This window comes from Sciurus vulgaris (genome assembly GCF_902686455.1).
Source record: "Sciurus vulgaris genome assembly, chromosome: 15".
NCBI lineage: Eukaryota > Metazoa > Chordata > Mammalia > Rodentia > Sciuridae > Sciurus > Sciurus vulgaris.
The window spans coordinates 37,520,083-37,540,346 of NC_136476.1; the positions used below are offsets into that span (position 1 = coordinate 37,520,083).

General features: G+C 40.7%; 1 protein-coding gene across 1 annotated transcript in view; it reads right to left on the bottom strand.

Moving 5' to 3' along the window:
* SAXO1 (stabilizer of axonemal microtubules 1) overlaps positions 1 to 20,264 on the bottom strand; it is a gene marked incomplete at both ends in the record, with an annotated part of 94,859 nt that overhangs the window by 15,381 nt on the left and 59,214 nt on the right. Inside the window, 2 exons of the mRNA XM_079111958.1 lie at positions 138 to 340; positions 8,583 to 8,762. Of these exons, the coding sequence (XP_078968084.1) occupies positions 138 to 340; positions 8,583 to 8,762 (383 nt within the window). The remainder of the gene's footprint in view (positions 1 to 137; positions 341 to 8,582; positions 8,763 to 20,264) is intronic.

A 20,264-nucleotide genomic window follows, 5' to 3' on the forward strand; every position in this document is an offset into this window, starting at 1 on the left:
ACCATTCTTAACTCTTCAGATAGACAAAATCAAATCACTGGCCAGATTTGATCTGCAGGAAGTTGTTTGGTGATCCTTGCTTTAGAACATGTTTCCCACCTGCCCTTCCCTACCCTGCTCCTCCACCACTCCCCCACCTTTGTAAGTAGGCAGACACTCCATCTTGTCACCACATGGATATTTACTGTCCCGAGGTTTGATGGGGTCCACTCGACAGACAGGGTAGGGATTGTAATCTTGTTTATAAGTCGTGAGTAAATCCATATTCTCTTCACTTGGGATGAACTGTTTGGGCTGGTGGGCTTTCACTGGTACTATTCTGTGAGGCCCAAAATCTCTCCTGGAAGGAAAATAAGGAAAGGTCATTGTCATCATTGCCTTGGAATAGGTTGTGTTTTCCAGTCAACCCACCTTTACAAACGTCTTCTGAGAAGCATTTTCCTACTCTGTCCAAGCAGCTGGTCTTTTCCTCAATCCCCCACTTGGAAGAAAGTCACCTCCATTCCCTTCTCATCCAAGCCAGACACCTGGCTGTCATTGTGACCCCACCTCCTCCATGGCCCCAGAGTCTACTATTCACCAGGTACATCCCCCTCCATCTCCTCAGATTTTCTTCCTCCCTTGATTCAGAGATACTGAATCGTTCTCACTTGGATCTTCCAAGTGAGACATCTTCCTCCTAGCTACCCTCAGCTTCCTCCTCCATTCTAGCCACTTCTTCGTCGATCCTCACAGTACATCTAGATTCCCCTGCTTTAAAAAAAAAAAAAAATCTTCCACATAACTTCCAACTTTCTAGAATGATTTATAAGCTGTGCTGGATCTGGCTCCTACCTTACTCCGCACCCTGCTATCCCCACTTCACCCCACCTGTCCATACTGCACCCTATGCACAAGGAACTGCTGAAAGAGCCCCCTGCACCTGCTCCCTCCACCTGCCTTCCACCAACCCTTCACTGTAGAGCTAACTCCTGTTTTTCAAGTACCCCACCTTTTTCTCTGTGATCCCAAGAGTTTCTCCTGCCAAAATTTATCTCCTTCCTCTACTTGACCTTATAGAAAATGCAGAAAAGAAAAAAGTACAACAACTAGAGACCCTACAGCTCTTGTTTCTTTACTCTGGTATCAGTGCCCCCATTATTTAGGGAGTAAGAAAACAGTAGGCTCAAAAAAGCAGGATGGTTTTCACTAAATCAAGAGAAGTGCCTTCCTAAAGCATTACACAGTTATAAAAGACCCAGGTGCCACCTATACCACCACCAGGAGCCACTCTGGCAACATCCAGCTTAGCGTGGGCTTGGATTGGCCACCAGGACAGTATCAACTTCCCACTTCTCAATACTAATGTCCCCCCGCCATGGGCTCCTGTTTTATACAATAGACTGCTTTTGCCTGGAACCCATTCATCCAACTGGACAAGGGAAGGTAGATTTTCCCTGACGGTGCTTGCCAGAACAGCCCCACCAAGGGAAAGGGAAGGTTTCCGGACAGGAAAACATTAGGCCCAAACACCAATAAAACCTACTTCCCGGCCAAAATCTGGAGCAGCATTACTGGGCCATGCTTGACTAGCAAAGGTAACACGCTCTGCTGTAACCTGTCTTGCATGAATTATACACAGGGTTGTCAATAAACCCGAATCTGGTCCTGAGAATGCTTGGACAGATGGGAGGAGGGAGTTAGGAAGCAGGAGAATTAGTCTCTCCAGGGCTCCAAAGGGGGAAATGGGAGATGCTTCAGTTGAACTCCCATACTACCCTCCGGGTAGATCTTAAAATATATCTTAGTGGCAGATACAGGGCCTGCAGCCTGGGCTGTCTTCCCAGGGGTTTGCTATTGGCAAACAGCAACAGGAAGCTAAGTGACCGGAGGCATCTGGAGCTGACTGTGTATATCTGGGCTTATGGAAGGAATCTGCTAAATGAGAATGAGAAGTCAAGGGTCAGCTCCATACTTCTAACCTTCTTGTGAACAAGTACCTCACCCTGGAGTCTGTTCAGTGCTCAATCAATGGCAGCAGGGAACTAGGAGAGTAAGGCTTTAGGCTACAGAGATAATAGAAAAAGACCAAAATCCAGTTAACTAGAAAGTTATCTTTTTGTGCAAAAGTTTATGTTCTGAAGGGAATTCCCCCAAGAAAAGTTGAGCTCTCCCCCACTCAGAAAGGCAGCTGTGGGGTTTCAAGGCAACCTAAAACCATAGGTCCCTAAACCCTCATAAACCCATGTTCAGTCATGGCTACCCAAGCCCACAGACATCTTCACTTCCAAGAAATATCAAGAGATACCAAAAGCAAGGAACAAAGCCAGATGCCTAGGCTACATACAAGTGCAGAGCCCTCCTGCCCAAGAGCACCTAGGAGGGCTTTCCAGTCAGGGACCTTCCACAGCCAGGCCCCGAGCTCAAGGCCACGGCTTCTTCTTCTGCTGTTACTCCTACCAACAAACAACTGTCTCTCCAGATGCTGCGAGAACCTTTGTTCAAGTGCACCAGACTCTCTGACAACTGAAGCACACTCACTGCTCCTAGGCTCCTGTGCTTCCACAGGAAAAGAGCAAATGAATGCTATCCAACAAGCCCACCAGCCTGCAGACTATCCCAAAGTCAACTTCTCAAAGACAGAAGCAGATGCAGTAAAATCCTTGCTCACCGCTTTAAAGAAATTGATAGTCTACTTCAGTACAAAATGCAAGTCCATTTGTAAATACGCACCTCTGTTGAACTCACTAATCAGCTATAACTAAAGCAAACAGGTATGGATGTTGAAGGGAGAAGTTATCCACTTCCAAAGAGAGAACAATTTTTTAAATCTAAAGTTTGATTCATTTAGATCTTACCCCAAAATGGTTACCATGGCTTACAAGTGAATCTAATCAGACTTTATGTGTTTCCTCATTTTGTTTTTATGTTGAGAACATTCACTGAAACATATTAACCACAACATAAATGCATGTCCCCCAATCACACATAATCTCACAGCCTTTAAGTTCATGTGAAAGAAAAGTCTTTATTCTTCCCAGAAATTGTTCAAATGTAGTAGTTGTCCCCTCCCCAAAAGAACGCTGAATTTCCCATCTCTTTCTGTGGTATATTCCCCAGTGCTTGTGTGCCCACTGTGACTATGAACCTAGGGAAAAAATTGCTCAAAGACCTGAGTTTCTTTGAGGTGAGTAGCTATAAAAGTTATAGAGTATGGAAGGCCAAGAGTTAACCTCAGAGTTAAGCAAAGGTTAAAGTGGCCCTGCTGGGGAAGTCATAACAACTTGACTTCAACTCATTTGGCAAAGCTAAAGAAAAGTGTTTGACAAGACTCTGAAAAAAGAGGAAATAGCATAATAGCTACCTAGGGTCACGAGTCTAGAAGTAGGAAATGGAGATTTTCACTACAACAAATAGGTTATGCTACACTTTTTCAAAAAGAAAACTTAACATTCATGTGAATTTCAGAATTTGTTATAGTTCCCAAGGAATCCATCATATTAAAATGGAATCCACATTAAGAGGAGTCCCTCCTCTTGCCAAAGCAAATCTCCTCGGCCTTTACCCTGAATCCCCTCCCTCTCTCTCAAGGATTCTTATCTGAGAATCATCTCCTGCACCCTATGTATTCACTTCTTTCCCTGATCTATCTCCTTTCTGTTCATTCAAACCTGTTCCCATCTCTTCCGTCTTAAAGAAAAGATGGCACAACCCTCATTGGACTCTATTTAGTCTTCTCCTCTCCTACCTGTCTTCTAGAAAGTGTTCTCCATGTGTGGTCTGCATGCCTTCCTCACTTCCCACTCAAATCTGATGCTACTCCTCACATTCACCAAAGCCATCAAGTACCACCTTATTTCCAGGTCCATCACTGTTTCTCATCCTTTTCCCACCAAGCCCTCCTCAAGGCCTCTATCCTCTCATTCTTTTTAATACTCCCTTTCCTGGACTTCTGTGATCACACTCCTCATGGTTTGTCCTCTTCTCTGATCTCCTCTAGGGGGGTTTCCTCTTTGTCAGCCAATTTATTTCACTATTTCCACATTTGATTTCCAAACTTTCCAGGGGTCAAAAGGCACCCTTTGAAGGAAGCCAATATGGTACCCAGGCAAGTTGGGGAGCCCTTTCTAGACCACTGAGAAAGATACCTTGGCTGAATCACAGTGCTAGAATCTTGGCTCTGATCCTGACTGGACACACTAAATCTTTCTCATCTTCACTGAAACAGATGGGATTCCAGGACATGCCCTCTAGGATTCAAATTTTATAGTGCCTATCTCCTCTTCTACCTTCAACCCCTCCAATGCTTCTACTGAGACAGAAGCTAACATCTGTCACCACTTCACAAACTCTGAGGGGAAAAAAAAAGTCTTCAACTACCTGAAAGCACTAAAGGGTGATCAAAATAGTCAGATTCTGGAGGAAAGCCAACAGGTGGGGAAAGGAATTGGCTCTGAACGAGTCTTCACTGGTTAAGTTTCCATTAGCTGCTTATGTTCAAAGCTCCCAGCCTGAAGGCAAGCTCCAGTCTCTGCCAAGTCCGGCAGCTAAAAGGCAAGTGTTTCTTTATTCTATTGACTAAAGAACAAGAGAACCAAAAGGGAGGCAACCATGAATCCTAGAAAATAAGGAAGAAATCCTGAAAAGGAGGAAACCAAGGACAGGAAGCCAAAATTCTGCATACAACTGTGCCCAAATCTCTGCCTGATCCCACTTGCAGAAGGCAGACTTTAAGCAACCATACTCAGGACAGAGGACTGCACTGATTTTTGAGCCACCACCCAAAACATGGAGTTCTTACTTCAAAGTCCAATCAAGTTATTACCTTCCTGACAAACAAGCAAGCAAACAAAAATGCTCTGCAGAGGAATGTAGAAAAACATCCAGAGTCTCCCAACATTGGCTCATGAATTTAATCAAAGATGCACATCATCAAAGATAATTCAAAGGCTCTGAAATAGTCCAAGCAAGGTTGAGAGCTTCCTCACATGTGTTCGTCCTTTCTCAGGCCCAACCTTTTCAAGGGGAATAAGTATGTTTCCAGTAGGATAGCTCAGGAATAGGGAAATAAACTGTCCCTGATCAGAAAATGTATAAAATCCAGTAAGCTGGGAAAACTCAAGCCTACTATCAACTTCCTTGTTTCTTTCATAACTTTTGGAAAGGATACCAAACACCCTTTCTCTTTTGGTGCTTCCCTCTCTTACTCTTAGTTTATTAAGAAATCTAATCAATAAAATGAAAGAGATGATGCTATCAACCCTTTATCCTCTGCCTTTCAGCCAAACCCATCCAGTCGAACCCAATTCTATTGCCCCTTCTACCCACGGTCCTCCCTTCTTTTTGGGATAAAGCCAAACACCACTGAAGAGTCACCTCTTTTTTCTGGGACTATACTTTTTTTCCCCCATCTTTAGGAAGCAGGTTTAGTTCACAAAAATAACGTCCCAAAAGGGGTCCCAAGTGTTTTTACATAGTGACATGCCTAAGGGGAAATGAAGCTCGAAGTGCAAACCTCTTATTCATAAATTGATCTAAGATCTATCTGAACTAAAGGTAAATCCTATGTGAGAGAATAACCAAGGGCTTCAAGAAACCATTTCATACTGAGGAGGGCTGGAAATCTCAAGCCCTCCCTTTACGGCACCTGCTGTAAATCCCCAAGATTTACGGTCAGTGAGAGTTGTGTGCAGCTGCATTCAGGCCTCATGCTGGGATGATAACCTTTCCAGAAACCAGGTGTTTTTTGTGTCTGGGCTTAATCACCAACCCAGCCAAGCCCTGGGCCATATGACTTTATCATTCAGCAGGTGAAAGCCCCATGTCCAGCTTCAGAAACTAAGCAGAGTTGGCCTTTAGATAGGAAGTGGGTGAGATGCTAAGGAAATAGGAGTCCTAGGGGCAATAGGTGACAATCTGTGCAGAACCAAGGCTATGCAGGCATAGGGCTGACCCATCCCTTCCCCCAGAAGCCTCTGGTGGAACACCCAGATAGCAGCTTCCCCACATTTCCTGAAAGGAGCAAGTTTTACTCAGTTCATGAAAATAAATGCCCAGAGTGGCAGGCGCAGGGTTGAGAAACAATGAAGTTAAGGTACCAGACAGAGAAGAGATGCCTTCGGCTCCTTTCCTCCTGACTTCTCTTTTTGAAAGAAATAGAGAGACCCATATCTGCTCTTTTCCCTCCCCACAGGTAACCTTGATTCTACTGCTTTTTCTTTTTAAAGCATTTATGATCGTTAATAACCTTTATAGAAATTCTTCCGATAACTTCCCTCCTTCCCTTTAGCTGCATCTTAATGTAAGTTATATTTATTGTTACTTCGGCTCTGGCAGGAGCATAGGGACCTTCTGGATAATGTGTTTATTATTGTAAGTGACACAAGGTAGGAATAATTTAGGACAGGTCAGAGGCTAAGTTTTGTTTCACAAAGCACCATCAGGAGAAGGAAGGGTATGTGGGATACACTGGGGGCCTCAGAGCTAGGCCATGGGGCAGGGGTTCTGTCCTAGAGTGAGGGCTTATCTTTGTTATCCTAAGCTTTGGGCCACAAACAAAAAGCATCTCCCAACTTCCAACCCTCAAAGCACACTTATGCTTTCAGGACAGGAAATAGAGTTCTAACACAACAATATCCGAAGCTGATAACTTTACATCCCACAAAGAGCTCTCGACTTCCTGAAAATTGTGTATAAAGAGATGAGAAGAGCCACACACAGCAGAGGATGATGCTGACAAGTCATCCCTCTCTACCAATCAAGGTCTTTCAGAGTCCTAGGACTCTTCACTGAAGTTGCCCATGTTTGTTCTTTTTTTTTATTATTCTTTGTTCTTTTTAGTTATACATGATAGTACAATGTATTTTGACATATCATACATACATGGAGTATGACTTCCCATTCTTGTGGTTGTACATGCTGTGGAGTTACACTGATCGTGTATTCATATATGAACATAGGAAAGTTATGTCTGGTTCATTCTACTGACTATCCCATTCCCATCCCTGCTTCCTTCCCCCAACTACCCCCTAACCAATCCAGTGAACCTCCACTCCTCCCTCCCCCTGCCTATTGTGAGTCATCATCTGCATATTACAGAGAACATTCAGCCTTTGGTTTGGGGGGATTGGCTTATTTCACTTAGCATGATAGCCTCCAGTTCCAGCCATTTACCAGCAAATGCCATAATTTTATTCTTCTTTATGACTGAGTAATATTTCATTGTGTATATGTACCACATTTTCTTTATCCATTCATCTATTGAAGGTCACCTAGGTTGGTTCCATAGTTTAACTATTGTGAATTGACTTAAACAAAATTATTTAATATATACTTAGTATTGACCTAATCTAGATCAAGTCTCAGACAAGGCCTTAGCTACCTCCTATTGTCAAGCTCCCCCTGTCCAGTGATTGCTACCAGGCTCAGAAATTCCTTGTCTTCAATTCTCCCCTTGTGGGTCCTCAAGTCCCTAATCCAGACATGAACTTCCTATGTATCTAGAAAACAGCAGCTTTTAGTACATAAGAATGCCTCCACCTCAAAAGTTCAATGGAGGATATTTCCAGTCCTATCCTGGGGAAAAGTTGTGATTTCACCTGGGCCATCTGGAATCTGCACTACAAGAGTGCAAAGTTATGAGGCAAAGGGCGAACAAGAAGAAAAGTCACCAGGTCCTAATCACCTATAACATACAAGCACTGTGCTGGAACTTTTAACACACTATTATCTCTGTAGTATAGCAAGTCTGCCCTTTAGAATGAGGAACAGGAAGGTAGAGAAGGCATCAATCTTCAAGTCACACCTCTAGACTAAACTGTACCATCAGAGAACCTGCCCAATTGTACTCAAAGATGTTGCTACCTTACTGAACCACCAGGCATCACCACCTGGAGGTCACTAGCCAAGTTGTTGATGCAAGACTCAGCTAGAATCTTGGAACATGTAGAAGGACACTCAGACTGAGCATTTTCCCCACCCGGTGCCCAATGCAGACACCTCTGTAGCACGCTGAGCCATGTTGTTTTACTTCTAAACAGACTCAGATCCAACCAGTCCTAATTTGAAAGTCAAAGAGAGGAAATCAGGAATATTTTTCAAAGAAATATATTCTTTGTTCATATTTCTTGAACATTCCAGGGGACCCCAATGCAAAATCTATAGCATAATTGCAAAGATGCTCAAGCTTTCTTTATTATCAATTCTTTTCCACCACCACCATCACCTTCCATACTGACCCGGAACCTCTCAAGAAACCCAAAACTTGTTTTTCTGCAGCAGCCTCCCCCATCTTTCCATCCCTTTATTACTTGACCTAACTTCCCTCATTTCATTACATAGACCATTTTGGCCTTCCCTGACCCCTACTTCAGCAAGCAAGAATTCTTTCTCTTTAAAGGGGGGTTTGGGGAACAACTACACAGGCTAATAAATGCAATGTTTTTTTTCCAGAGATATACTACATTTACATTACAACTTCTATACCCTGTGTTAATACTGCACATTAGTTTGCTCAGACTGTATACTACCTGAACATACCCGTCAGTGCTGTACATGACTGCATTAGTGCTGTACATTCAGACATCAGCAAGACTGGCTCTCACCTTGACGTGCTCAGGCCTTCCATTGGTATGGACCCTTTCTGGTACTCCTTCCGGGGTTTGAAGGACTCTCTGGGCAGGTAAGAGTGGTGGACAGGGTAGTTTTCGGTGTATTCGGAGAGAAGACATGGTTTCTCTGTTTGATCATAAATCTTGGTAGGGACATGTGGACAGTGATGCCGCCTATAAAAGACACAGGGAGTTACCTTCTTGGGAGGAATACATCCAGTTTAATAATGCCACATTCTTCAAATGTGACCCAGATATAAAATCTTCTGGTTGCCACCAATGAAAACCAGAACTTAACCCTCTGTTTTCCCTACTAAACTATGAAAAGTAGCCAGAATTTAAAAGATAGTCTCTAACTGCTGTTGGTCAAATACCTTGGATCATAGAATTAGATGCAATCATGGCTGATGTTCAGTTGTTACAAATGCCATTTTACTTGTATAAACACAAAGTATTTCTACACCACAACAGGCTATGGCGCCTGACCTTTCTGAGTGCAGCCCCACTTGCCACAGACCCTTTCTTAAGGCCTCCCAACAACCCAGCAACTACTTAGTACTGACCTAACAGGAAGCTTCAGGCTCTGCCTTTGGGTCCAGCTAGTGTCTTTGCTAACTGATTGGTTCTGTTCCATACATGTGGTACCGTGCAAAGCAAAACTGCCTCAGTTCTGAGTCCATCGAACACCACAGACTATGAAAACCATTTTCATAGTGAAAGTTTCATTCATTTATTCTTTCAGGTCTCACCTCAATAATGGCATTCTTGGAAACATTTCTCTTGATTATAACACCCCACATACATGCCCTCCCTCTCTCCTCCCTGCTTGTGCCTTTCTTGTGCCTTACTGTCATCTGCAACTGGCACATCTGTTTGTGATTTTACTTAATTGTCTATCTCATCTGTTGAGCTCAGGACCTTCCCCATCTTATTCACTGCTATGTCCCTAGCACTTCACATCCTGCACATAGTAGGCATTCAGTGAACACCTACTGATGAATGATCGTGTCTAGAAATGAATTAAGAAAATGATAAAGAGATAATATTTTATAGTTCATAATGAGCTTTTTCCATTTTATAAGCATGGTTAATAAATAAAACTAATTCTACTTACACCAGGACAAAGAGCAGCTGTTGGAGCTGTCAACAACTAAGGAAGCAGCATCTAAATTATTTGTGTGCTCTCGCAGTCCCTACAGGCCAGCTGGGGCACCTCTAGTCATCAGGAATCAGTACAAACTCCATGTTAGTAATTTCCAAATTAGTTGCATCAAGAAATGACATGAAATTGTTTTTACATTTTAATTACATAAATTCAAATATACAGTACTCAGGGGTAGCATATGGGGAGGAGGAGAGAAAATCAGAGGGAGAAAGAGACTGAGAACTCTTTACTGCTGAATGTAAAGCTATTTTCCAGGCAATAATTGACATGATGCTCCTGTTGTCACTAAATCCAGTACTTCCAACACTGCTGTTCTATGCATCTCTCCTCAAGCACCCCACCTTCAGAAAAAATTACCAATACATGTATGATCACCTGAAAAGACCTGCATACTAACAAGTACCTTTAGAGGTGCTCCTATTTGTTTTCTTCTCATTTGTAGATTTGTGTATAGGAAAAGACTTAAAACAGTACAAAATTGTCTCACTTTTATTTTTATTATGAAAATACTATTGATCTGTGGTAAATATTTTAGATATAGCCTTCCTCCACATGGACACCATCCAAGACCCCAATGAATGCCTGAAACCATAGACATTCCTCACCCCCATTTATACTGTTTTCTCAGACATAATATCTGTGATAAACCTTAAGCTACAGTAAAGAATTAACAATAACTTACTGTAGATCTTAACCTCAGTCTATGATATTTTTTCCTTATTAAGTCAAGAACTTTCACCTTTTCACTTAAAGGAAGCACTTCAAGACTTCTCTTCAGCATAATTGAATTGCCAACATCACTATTTTTATACTTTGAGGCCACTGTTAAGTATAATAAGGGTTCTTGAAAATAGCACTTCAATACCATAACAGTTGACCTGAAAGCCAAGACAGTTACCAAGTGACTCGAGGTAAGGCAATTCAGCAAAGCTAAAGGGTGAGCTATGGCCCAAGTAGGCCTAGTGGAGATGGTGATAGATTTTGTCACACTACTCAGAATGGCACATAATTTTAAATTTATGAATTTTTTACTTCTGAAATTTTCCATCTAATATTTCCATCTAATATTTTCATGGTTGACTGAGTAACCTTGGATAAGAAGAGACTACTGTATTCCTAAGTATTTACAGGGAAATCTTTCATATATATCCTGTCCTTATTGTATGAACACCTAAACTTTCCAGTATTAAACACAATCAATACAAGTTTAGTTTTCCTTTCTCGAAATGCACATCATTGGCATTTTATGTACAAAGTCGACAATATTTTACATATTTAATAAAATATCTTCTAATTGGTGCATAGTTAGTGAGTACTTTAACGTATCTTCTGTTCACTTGAGATAAATTGATATGTTCACAATCACAAACAAAACAACCATTTCCCGCTATATATAAATGTTAGATATCACCATTTCTGTGCTATTAGTCCAGTTATGTGAGATTTCAATCTGAGTTGGTTAGTACCCTATCATTTTAGGATTTCTACAAACCTCAAATCAAAAACCAAGAAATACTGCTTAGCAAAAAAATACCTCCCTCTATATTTTCTCCTCCAAGAGAAAAGTCAAGATTTCACTAAGGATTTCTTAGAATAAGGCATTTGCAATAAAATGGACTCTGAAGTCATAGCCATATTTTTCCTTTTCAGTGCCCCCATTTTTAAACCTGTACAATTTAAATTTTCATATCCCCTTTCCATATTGTTAATTTTTTAAAATGTAACACACTGGCTTATACTGAAAGAAAAATAAATTTAATTGCAAAATACTGTAATGCGGTACCCTGAGAGTGGAAGCAATAAGCTTCCAACCAGACACTGAAGTTCCATTAAATGGAATTATATCAACATATATTTATAGGACATATGTTATTTGACTTATTTGTTAACTAAAACCTTGCCTCACTTTGAAATATTTAAAACAATTATCCATAAATGTTCTTTGTCTGAGTTTGCTCATAGTGACATCTCCTTTTCCTACCTGTACCCATAACAGCCTGATTACGCCCCAAGACCCATGTTTATCCTACCTCTTAGAATAAAAATAAGTCTGAGATCTCCATGTCCCCAGAAGCTAGTACAGCATCTGATATATTTATTTAATAGTTGGATGAACAGACAGTTAAGCAGTATGTAGGAGAATTGGTAAAAGAAAGACGTTTAAAAGTCATTAGGAAAAGGAAAATGACCGATTTTTTTTCTATTTGTAGATTCAAAAGGAAAGACACTCAGATTCTTGATTTTTATGGAACAATTAGTGTCAAAAGAAATTTTGTGGAATCACCATACTTGGAGTATTTAAAAGTAGATTTGATGGCCATAAAGTAAACAACTGAGACTTCTTCAAGCTGAGACTAGAATCATTTTACCAGCTGCATTGGCCACCTCACTCAGGTGCATGTTCACATAAACCCAGATGGCACCAAGAGGCAAGCAATGAAAAGGGCAGGGCAGGGGTCATTTTAATCTACCAGAACTCTCTGAAGTCTTTCCACTCCAGAATTTATTACTCCAGAGGGACTTTCTCTGATACCTGGTAAAGGGAATAGTAGAAACCTTTTGATGAAACTCAGAAAAAGTTAGTAATAGTTGACTCTGAGCTTCTACTCCAAACTAGAATCATAGAACTTTAAAATTGAAAGGGGCCATGGACTATCTGATCCAATGTCTTCACCATGCAGACGGAAAATCGAAAGCTACGAAGGATGTTCATTACCTCACCATGGCTACAGGCCTCTGTCACATCTCAATGACCAAGTACATTCCTGACATGCAGCTAGTTTGAGCCATATGAGCCTCAGGTAACCCTAGAATGCATGACAGAACTTTTAAGGACTTTTTTTTTTTTTTTTATAGGTACCTCTAGAATGACACCATCCAATAAAAATAGAATGCAAACCATACAAGTCATTTTATATTTTCTAGTAGTCATATTAAAATGTTAAAAAGAAACAAGTGAAATTTTAATTATGTTTAAGATAGTCAAAATATCATTTCAACATGTAACCAGCATAAAAATTATTAATGAGTTACTCTTCAAACTCCAGTATATGCTATACATGTAGCACAGCTCAGTTTGGATTAGCTGCACTTGTACTGACTTCCCTATAGGAAAGGGCATAATTTGAAGGTGCAAAGGAACTACAAGCACTTGGGTGATAAAACTTTTCTCTAAAAAGTAGAGGAAAACAAAGATGCTTGGAGATATATTTGTTGACCAGTATAGTATTTGTCTCTTTCTTGCATAACCTGCCTTCATGTGATTCAATCAGAGGCATTAGAAGACATAAAAAAATGAAGTTTTCCATGATTCACTTCAATATGTAAAACCAAGCTTCAGTTTTATGCACCTAGAACCCTTCACATACCTGCTCACTACTTGCCACTCCACTTTACAGAAATGTGTCCTTTCCTTCAAGGCCCCATCTTGGATGCCACCAATTTTTTGTGCCCACCCCAGCTCCCTACAAAGCTACCTGATGATCCCACTAGATACTGTGACATTTTCTCTGCTTAGAGTGTGCACAGTGTTATGTCTCCACCTCTTTAGGTTTTTAGCCATCTTTATTTTCATCATTTAAACTTTTGATTTTTTAAAATTTTTTCATTGACACATAAAAATTGTACATACTTATGTATTAGAATATCATATTCTACCCCATATCATACAATATGTAATAATCATATCAGAGTTAGTAGTATATGCATCACCTCAGACTGTTGTCACTTACTTGTGTTAGGAACATTCCAAACCCTCTCAACTACTGTAAAGCAAGCAATGAAATATTGCCAATTACAGTTCTCTGCTGTACTATAGTGTCCCAACTTCTTCTAGGACCCTTTATCTTCTGTGCTTCCTTGCATAAACATAAGTGTTAAGTATTTTCATGGTTTTGAACGATGCTATTCATCAATGGACATGTCTTCTTGCCACCAACAGGCAGCATGAATAGAACCTGGTATAACTTTGGGGTTTTCAAGCAAATGAACTTCCAATGGTCTTTTAGAACCTACCTATTTGTAAGGAGAGCACCATCTGTGAATACTGGTAACTTGTCTCCAGCATGGTCTTTTAGAATTGCCTGACTGTCCACAATGAAGAAGAGGCAGAGCACAGAGTACAAAGGCAGCAAGATCCAGTTTCCAATGCTAGCTTGGATCCCAACTCCTTCATAATGCCGAGAAAATTACCTAACTGTTCTGAACTCCAAATTCCTCTTCCATAGTTATGTGAATAACAACCCCCCACTACTGAGTATCATTATGTGGATTAAATCAGGTACTGGAAGTAAAATGCCTAGCCTAGTCCAAGACAAGCATTCTATAATTAATAGGCTACATTTACAGAGCGATTACTATGCACCATGTGGGAAGAGTTTTATCTATTCTCCCAACTAAACTTCACAGCAAGGCTATGAGAGCAGCATTATTGTCATCCCCTTTTACAAACATGAAAACTGAGCCTTCGGAGATGTTATCATGCTCAAGGCCATATGGCCAAAAAGTGATGAAGCCAAGATTAGAACCTAGGTTTCAAGACTTGGCTCTTATTCACAGCCATGTGCTATGTGACTCAAGAGGATACCAGCCTATACCAAATTCAATTAATAGGAAGGTCTCTGACCTGTCACTTCCAAGTCACCTCAGCTACACTCAGAGACTCCAAGACAGCACATTGCCCCATTTCCTGCTGGCCCTGAAAAATTCACGTTACAGACCAACAAATAGATGCAACTCCAACAGCTCGTTGAAACTCTCATTGTTCCCTGGAACTAACTTTGCTGTCTAAACAAGAGACTGTCATTAGATAAAGTTAAACAGTAACAACCAGAAAAAGAACACAGAATGCTGGACCTAGAAGGACCCTAGAGATCAGTCAGCCCTACCACTTCATCATACAGATGTGAATGCTGAGACCAAGGTCACACAGCTGGTCAGCAGCAGGCTTCACCCCAGGGCCATATCACATCCCACATAATTGACTTCCATTTATAATCCCATTTAAAACACAAAGTTCAAACCCTTCAAGGATTTGCAGCCTATTTTTCCTTTTCCCCTGTAGATGAGCTGTCACAGCTGCTAGACAAGGAAAACACTGGGTACAGAAAATGCACCCTCAGTCTAGGATAGGTGGCAAAATGGCCAAGCCTTGAGTCATAAAAGTCATCATCCATGCCAACAGTTCAGGAAGACTCTAGGGTGGCTGGAACAGCAAAAACTCTGAGATGCTAAAGGCAAAGGCTTTTAAGAGGAGAACCCATGTTTCTAGAATTTTTTTTTTCCCCTGAAGAACTCCAGAAAACCAACCCCATTAGGAATGGGTAAAGCCAACACTTATCCTGAAATGCATGTGTATTTATCCATGATGTTTTATAAACCTTTTAAATATTTATTTGCTAAAACTTGCTCTCTTGTATTTATAATATACCGGGAGGCCAAGAGACAAATGAGAACACTTTTGTGAACTGTAAAATAAGACAACTTTTGAATATACACATAAACTTCATGCAAGCTTTGAGACAAGATGTCTCACACTCTCCCTGCCTTCGCCTCATCCATACAGATCTTTCAAGAATCAGAATGGGCCAGACATGGCAGTACACACCTGTAATCACAGCAATGTGGGAGGCTGAGGCAGGAGGATCACAAGTTCAAGGTTAGCCTCAGCAATTTACCAAAACACTAAGCAATGTAGTGAGACCCTGCCTTAAAATAAAAATAAAAAGGGCTTGGGATGTAGCTCAGTAGTAAACTCCCTCTGGGTTCAAACCCCAGTACCAAAAAAAAAAAAAAAAAAAAAAAAAAAAAAAAAAAAAAAAAGCAAACAAACCAAGAATCAGAACAGTGTGAGACATATGTACCACTCCAGTGTATAAGTTACTCCATGTGATTAACCAGGAACCTTTGGTGGTGTGGTAGTAATCTATCCTTGTGAAGAAAAGATTCTGGGTAACAGAAAGCAAAGCAAAACCCTTCAATATGTGTCAGAGAACAAGCAACTTTAAAGATTATCTACTGCAAATATGACAAACAGTTGCAAATGATGTACCAACTAGAAAAGGCTGCCTGGATGCCATACTGAAAATATTCTAAGAATATAATTTGAAGACTAAAAACACCTTGATTGATTAGCCATGTCTGCCAAGAGCAAGGTAAGGGGAGGAAGAATGGAGAGGAAGAAAATGGAATCCTGGTGGAAATGTCCCCAGGCTGTCAAAAATGATGACTTGTAGGAATCACAGGTTTGGAAGACATCTGGAATGACAATGAAGCCATAAAAATATGAATGAAGTTGCCAAGAAGAAAAAAAAAAAGAAGAAAAACAAAACTTTGGAAAACACCATATTTATGAATAAGGAAAATAACTTTTCAGAGGGAAAAACTGACAAATAAGAAAAAAACTAACAAGAGTAAAAATTCAAAGGTCAAAGAAAGAAAACATTTTAAGTGTTCAATAGTTAAATGCCACAGAAAAGTCAAAAGGTATTATGGCAAAGATATTTTATTTGATAGGACCAAGAAATTGGTGCTGTTGAAGATATGGAGTGAGAGATGAGAGACCACCATTCAGAAAAAATTTGTTGCAAAAAGCAAAAAGAAAGGTAAAGTAGGAACTCAAGATATTGCCCAGGAGGTACCCAAAAAAGATTAGCTATGTGATGGTCATCATGGGATTATGGGAAAAGAAATGAAGTCAGACCATCTTTGTAGGTAGAGAAACAGCTCAGCAAAGAGAGATTCTTTGATGAGCAAAAATAATTGATGGAGCAAGAGCCCAGAATGCCAAGGAGATACAATGAAAGAAGGAAGGTGAATGAGGTTAAAGAGAAAATTTGAGAGGAGAGGAAAGAATCCAGGAAACTAGTTGGAAAAGGTGCAGTGAACAAGACTTTGGCAATGACCCAATGAGTCTTAAAGGGAAGCACAGGGAAAAAAAACACCAGTCTCCAGGGTACCTTCTCTTTCCAACTCTTAGAGAACCAATCCGCTGGGGGATGGAATGTATTACCTTGGTCTTTGTTTATATGAAATTCTAGAATAAAAGAAACTTATATTTGTTGGGAGGGGGTGAATAAAGCAGTAGTCACCCCTAGGAGAGAAGTGGTTGACCAGGAAGGGGCATGCAGGACTCTGGCATGCTGGCAAAGTTCTTCATCTTGATGGGTATGTAGGTTAGATAAGCACAGGAATTTACCAAACCCCAGCAAACACATCTGAGGATCTGACATTTCATTGCAAAGTTTATTTCAAAAGGAAAAAGGAACTATAGTTGATAAATTAAATGCTGAACTATTGTGGGAAGTTTACTGATCTCCATGATTTACTTGGAAATATATCAAAATGCATGGTGACATGGATTGGTGGATGATGAATAATGGAAATAGATGGAGAGATACATCAACGTTCATGATAGAGTCTAGGTGATATAGCCGTTCACTTTTTAAATTCTTTCAACTTTATCGTATGCTTGAAATTCATAATAAAACGCTGAGGCAGAAAAAGGGGCAAAAGAAAAGCTTTTTAAAACTCCAAATTTTCAGATGTGATCATGTCACTGTGGTTATAGAAGTTCTTTTCTTTTAGAGAAGCATGGTGAGGTAGGTGGGGTAAAATGACATGATTTCAGACTCCTGGGACAGCTGAGCTAAATGGGGCAAAGCCATCATTGTCGGTGCTGGGATTTGTACACACAAGGTTGTTACTCTATTCTTTTCTGCAGATTTAATTTTTTTCTAAATTAAGGAAATATGGAAACAAATCCTAAGAGGCAGGGCCTACACAGAACCGGCGTGTATCCGCTTAAGCAAGAGCTTCCCTCGAGGCCAATACGGCTTCAGTCCAACCACCTGGGACTAAGCAGCCTCCTGATTTAAGCTGATGATAAGTGCAGAGCCAGCAACAGAAGGGAGCTTCCCTTCTCACACTCTGAAGCTGGTGTCAGCTGCGCTGGGCCTGTTCCCACATGGCCTTTCAGCGTCCTCCAGCCAAAAAACAGCAAGCTTGCATACTGGACTGGAGTTTCATTCTCTTCCCAAGAAATCTAGTACCCTGTGAATTTCAGAGAAACTCAGCAGCTGTGCTAAATGAAGCTTTCCAAGGCTCTCTTCCAGGCATGCAAAAACAACCAAGCCCTCTCTTTAATCCCTATTTTAAAACAAAAACTGTCTTTGACCCACCATCTCACTACTCAAGGTTGGTTGCTTGCATAGTACCCTGTGGTTAGTCTTATCACAGCATTAATCCCAATTTAAAATGCTTGGTGGTCACCCAGTCTAGGTTCCTTGCAGGGGTCAGGGTGTCTTGTTCACTATTAAATAACCAGCTAAGCAAAATGCCTGGAACACCTACACAAGTAATAAAATATTTTTGGATAAATGAACAATTTATAAAACACATACAGTTTTTAGAGCTTTGCAATGTGGTCTTGGTGCAACTCTGAGCAAATCAGAGCAGAAATTATGATCCCAAACCACCACCAATATCCCAGGCCCAGGGGATTAAGTACTTGTTCAATGTTAGAGGACAAAAAGTGGTAAAACCAGCACTAATGCCCGTTTTGCTGACTCCTAAAGGGATGATCTTTGTTAGGATCTTCATCCTATCAAATTCCTTTCTGAGAAAAACTCAAGTTGATAGCTCAGAATGAGACCCTCTCCTCTACCCGCAAGCTCCTAGCTCAGAGTGGGGATGTATAGCCTCTTGCCTAAGTTACGAGTGAACAGGACCCAGTGAGCAAGGATCTTACTTGGAAAGCAGGGAGCACAAACAGTTGGATGAATGCCACCATCCATAAAACCCCAGATGTTTGGCTTGACGTGCCAACATGTTAAATGTCTCATACAATTAATTAAGGTAGAAAGATAACAGTTATGCTAGACAGCATGTTAATTTCCACCAGCCATCTGACATCAACCACTCCACATGTATTAATTTGTTTCATAATTTTTCTCTATACAGGCCTCTTTCCCCATTTTGCTTAAATGACAAAGTGCTGTGCTTTCCACCCTTGGGGATGCTCAAGGACCAGCTAGGATAACCCTGATCTGCCAGCTCTGAGGTCAGAGAACCCGCAAGCAGTTCAGAAAGACTCCTCCTCCTCTTCCCCTAGCTTCAAGTTTGGGGAAAGAACTAGAAGCTCTGGGTGAGTCTATAAACATGACTTTGGCTGCAGGGACCACTGTCACTGCTTCCTCTCCAAATCCATCAATATGGAGGAGAGGCAGAGGAAATGGCCAATCTCAATTCCTGCACTGAACCAGTTACAACTTGAATGGACCCAAAAGACCCAAGTAAGAGGACTCCCAGGTCAGCTGTGTTCATCTCCTCCTGAAAAGCATCCCAATGTCCCACTGCCCTCTCTGGAGTACAATCATGCTTTATGTGTCCTATCCAGAGTTACTGGAAGGTCTGTGAGTCCACAGGTGCCTTCTGAACTATTGATCTCAAGCCATTTACTGGCACATTGCTGTGTCCATTGCCCTGAGCCCCAAAATCCACTGCAGAGTCATCTGACCCTCCATATCAGAGGTTCAGATTTTTAATACCAAGGATGTTACAATTACTGGGAGCCTTTCCACCTTTAAACATGGCCCTGTCTCATGCTATGGGTAATGGAGAGGAAATAGCTCTTGCATGCCTCTGGTCTTCCCCATCTTTCCTACCCAACAAGCTCCATCACTCCCTGACTAGCCACAGAAAGTAGCACTTTTCCACCAGGAAGTGGCAGAGCAAGACTCACAGACAAAGATCTAGACCCAGTAGCCAACACCTAATTCAAACAGTGGGGATTTTCTTCACTGCTCATAAGCCACTGACTTTACCATTATAAACTAAATATTCCCCATGCTCCATTGCTGCTTGCTTCAATTCTTGAGTCCTTCAGAATTTTAATTGATAGCCAAAATTTCAACAACTATTGTATCCTCCATCAAAAAAGATTTATCAGTGCTAATCTACATTTTTTTTTCCTCTCTGCCTCTACGGAGCTTTACAAAATTTGAGCCAAATCTCCTATAATGTCATTAAAGTAAAAGAAAAATAATTTAAACAATGAGTGGAATGATTTTAGAGAAACAGTCTTATTTCACAAAATTTATTCCTTTGAGTACAATAAATATTTTTAAACAAGTATTTGATTCTTAGGGACTGAAGTCACTGTTATAAGACACCCCCCACAAAAAAAAGAAGTAGAAGACTAGACTTCAAGTTTAATTATTACCACAGCTGACCAGCTGGAATGAAATTACTTCCCTGTGCTGTGTGTCTATAATTCAATATGTCAAAGTGGTCTCTGATTTCATTAATGATTTTTTTTCTCTATTTCTCCTCAGATGTTTAGCCCAAAGGGAAAATTTTAAATCACCCCTTTCCAACTGTACTTTTTCAATATATTCCCTCTGGAAATTAAAGTTTACTTATAGTATAAAACCTACTGATTCAATAAACACAGCATTGTAAAATGTTCAAGATGACCCCCTCTTTCCAAACAAATATCCGACTTTCCATTAACT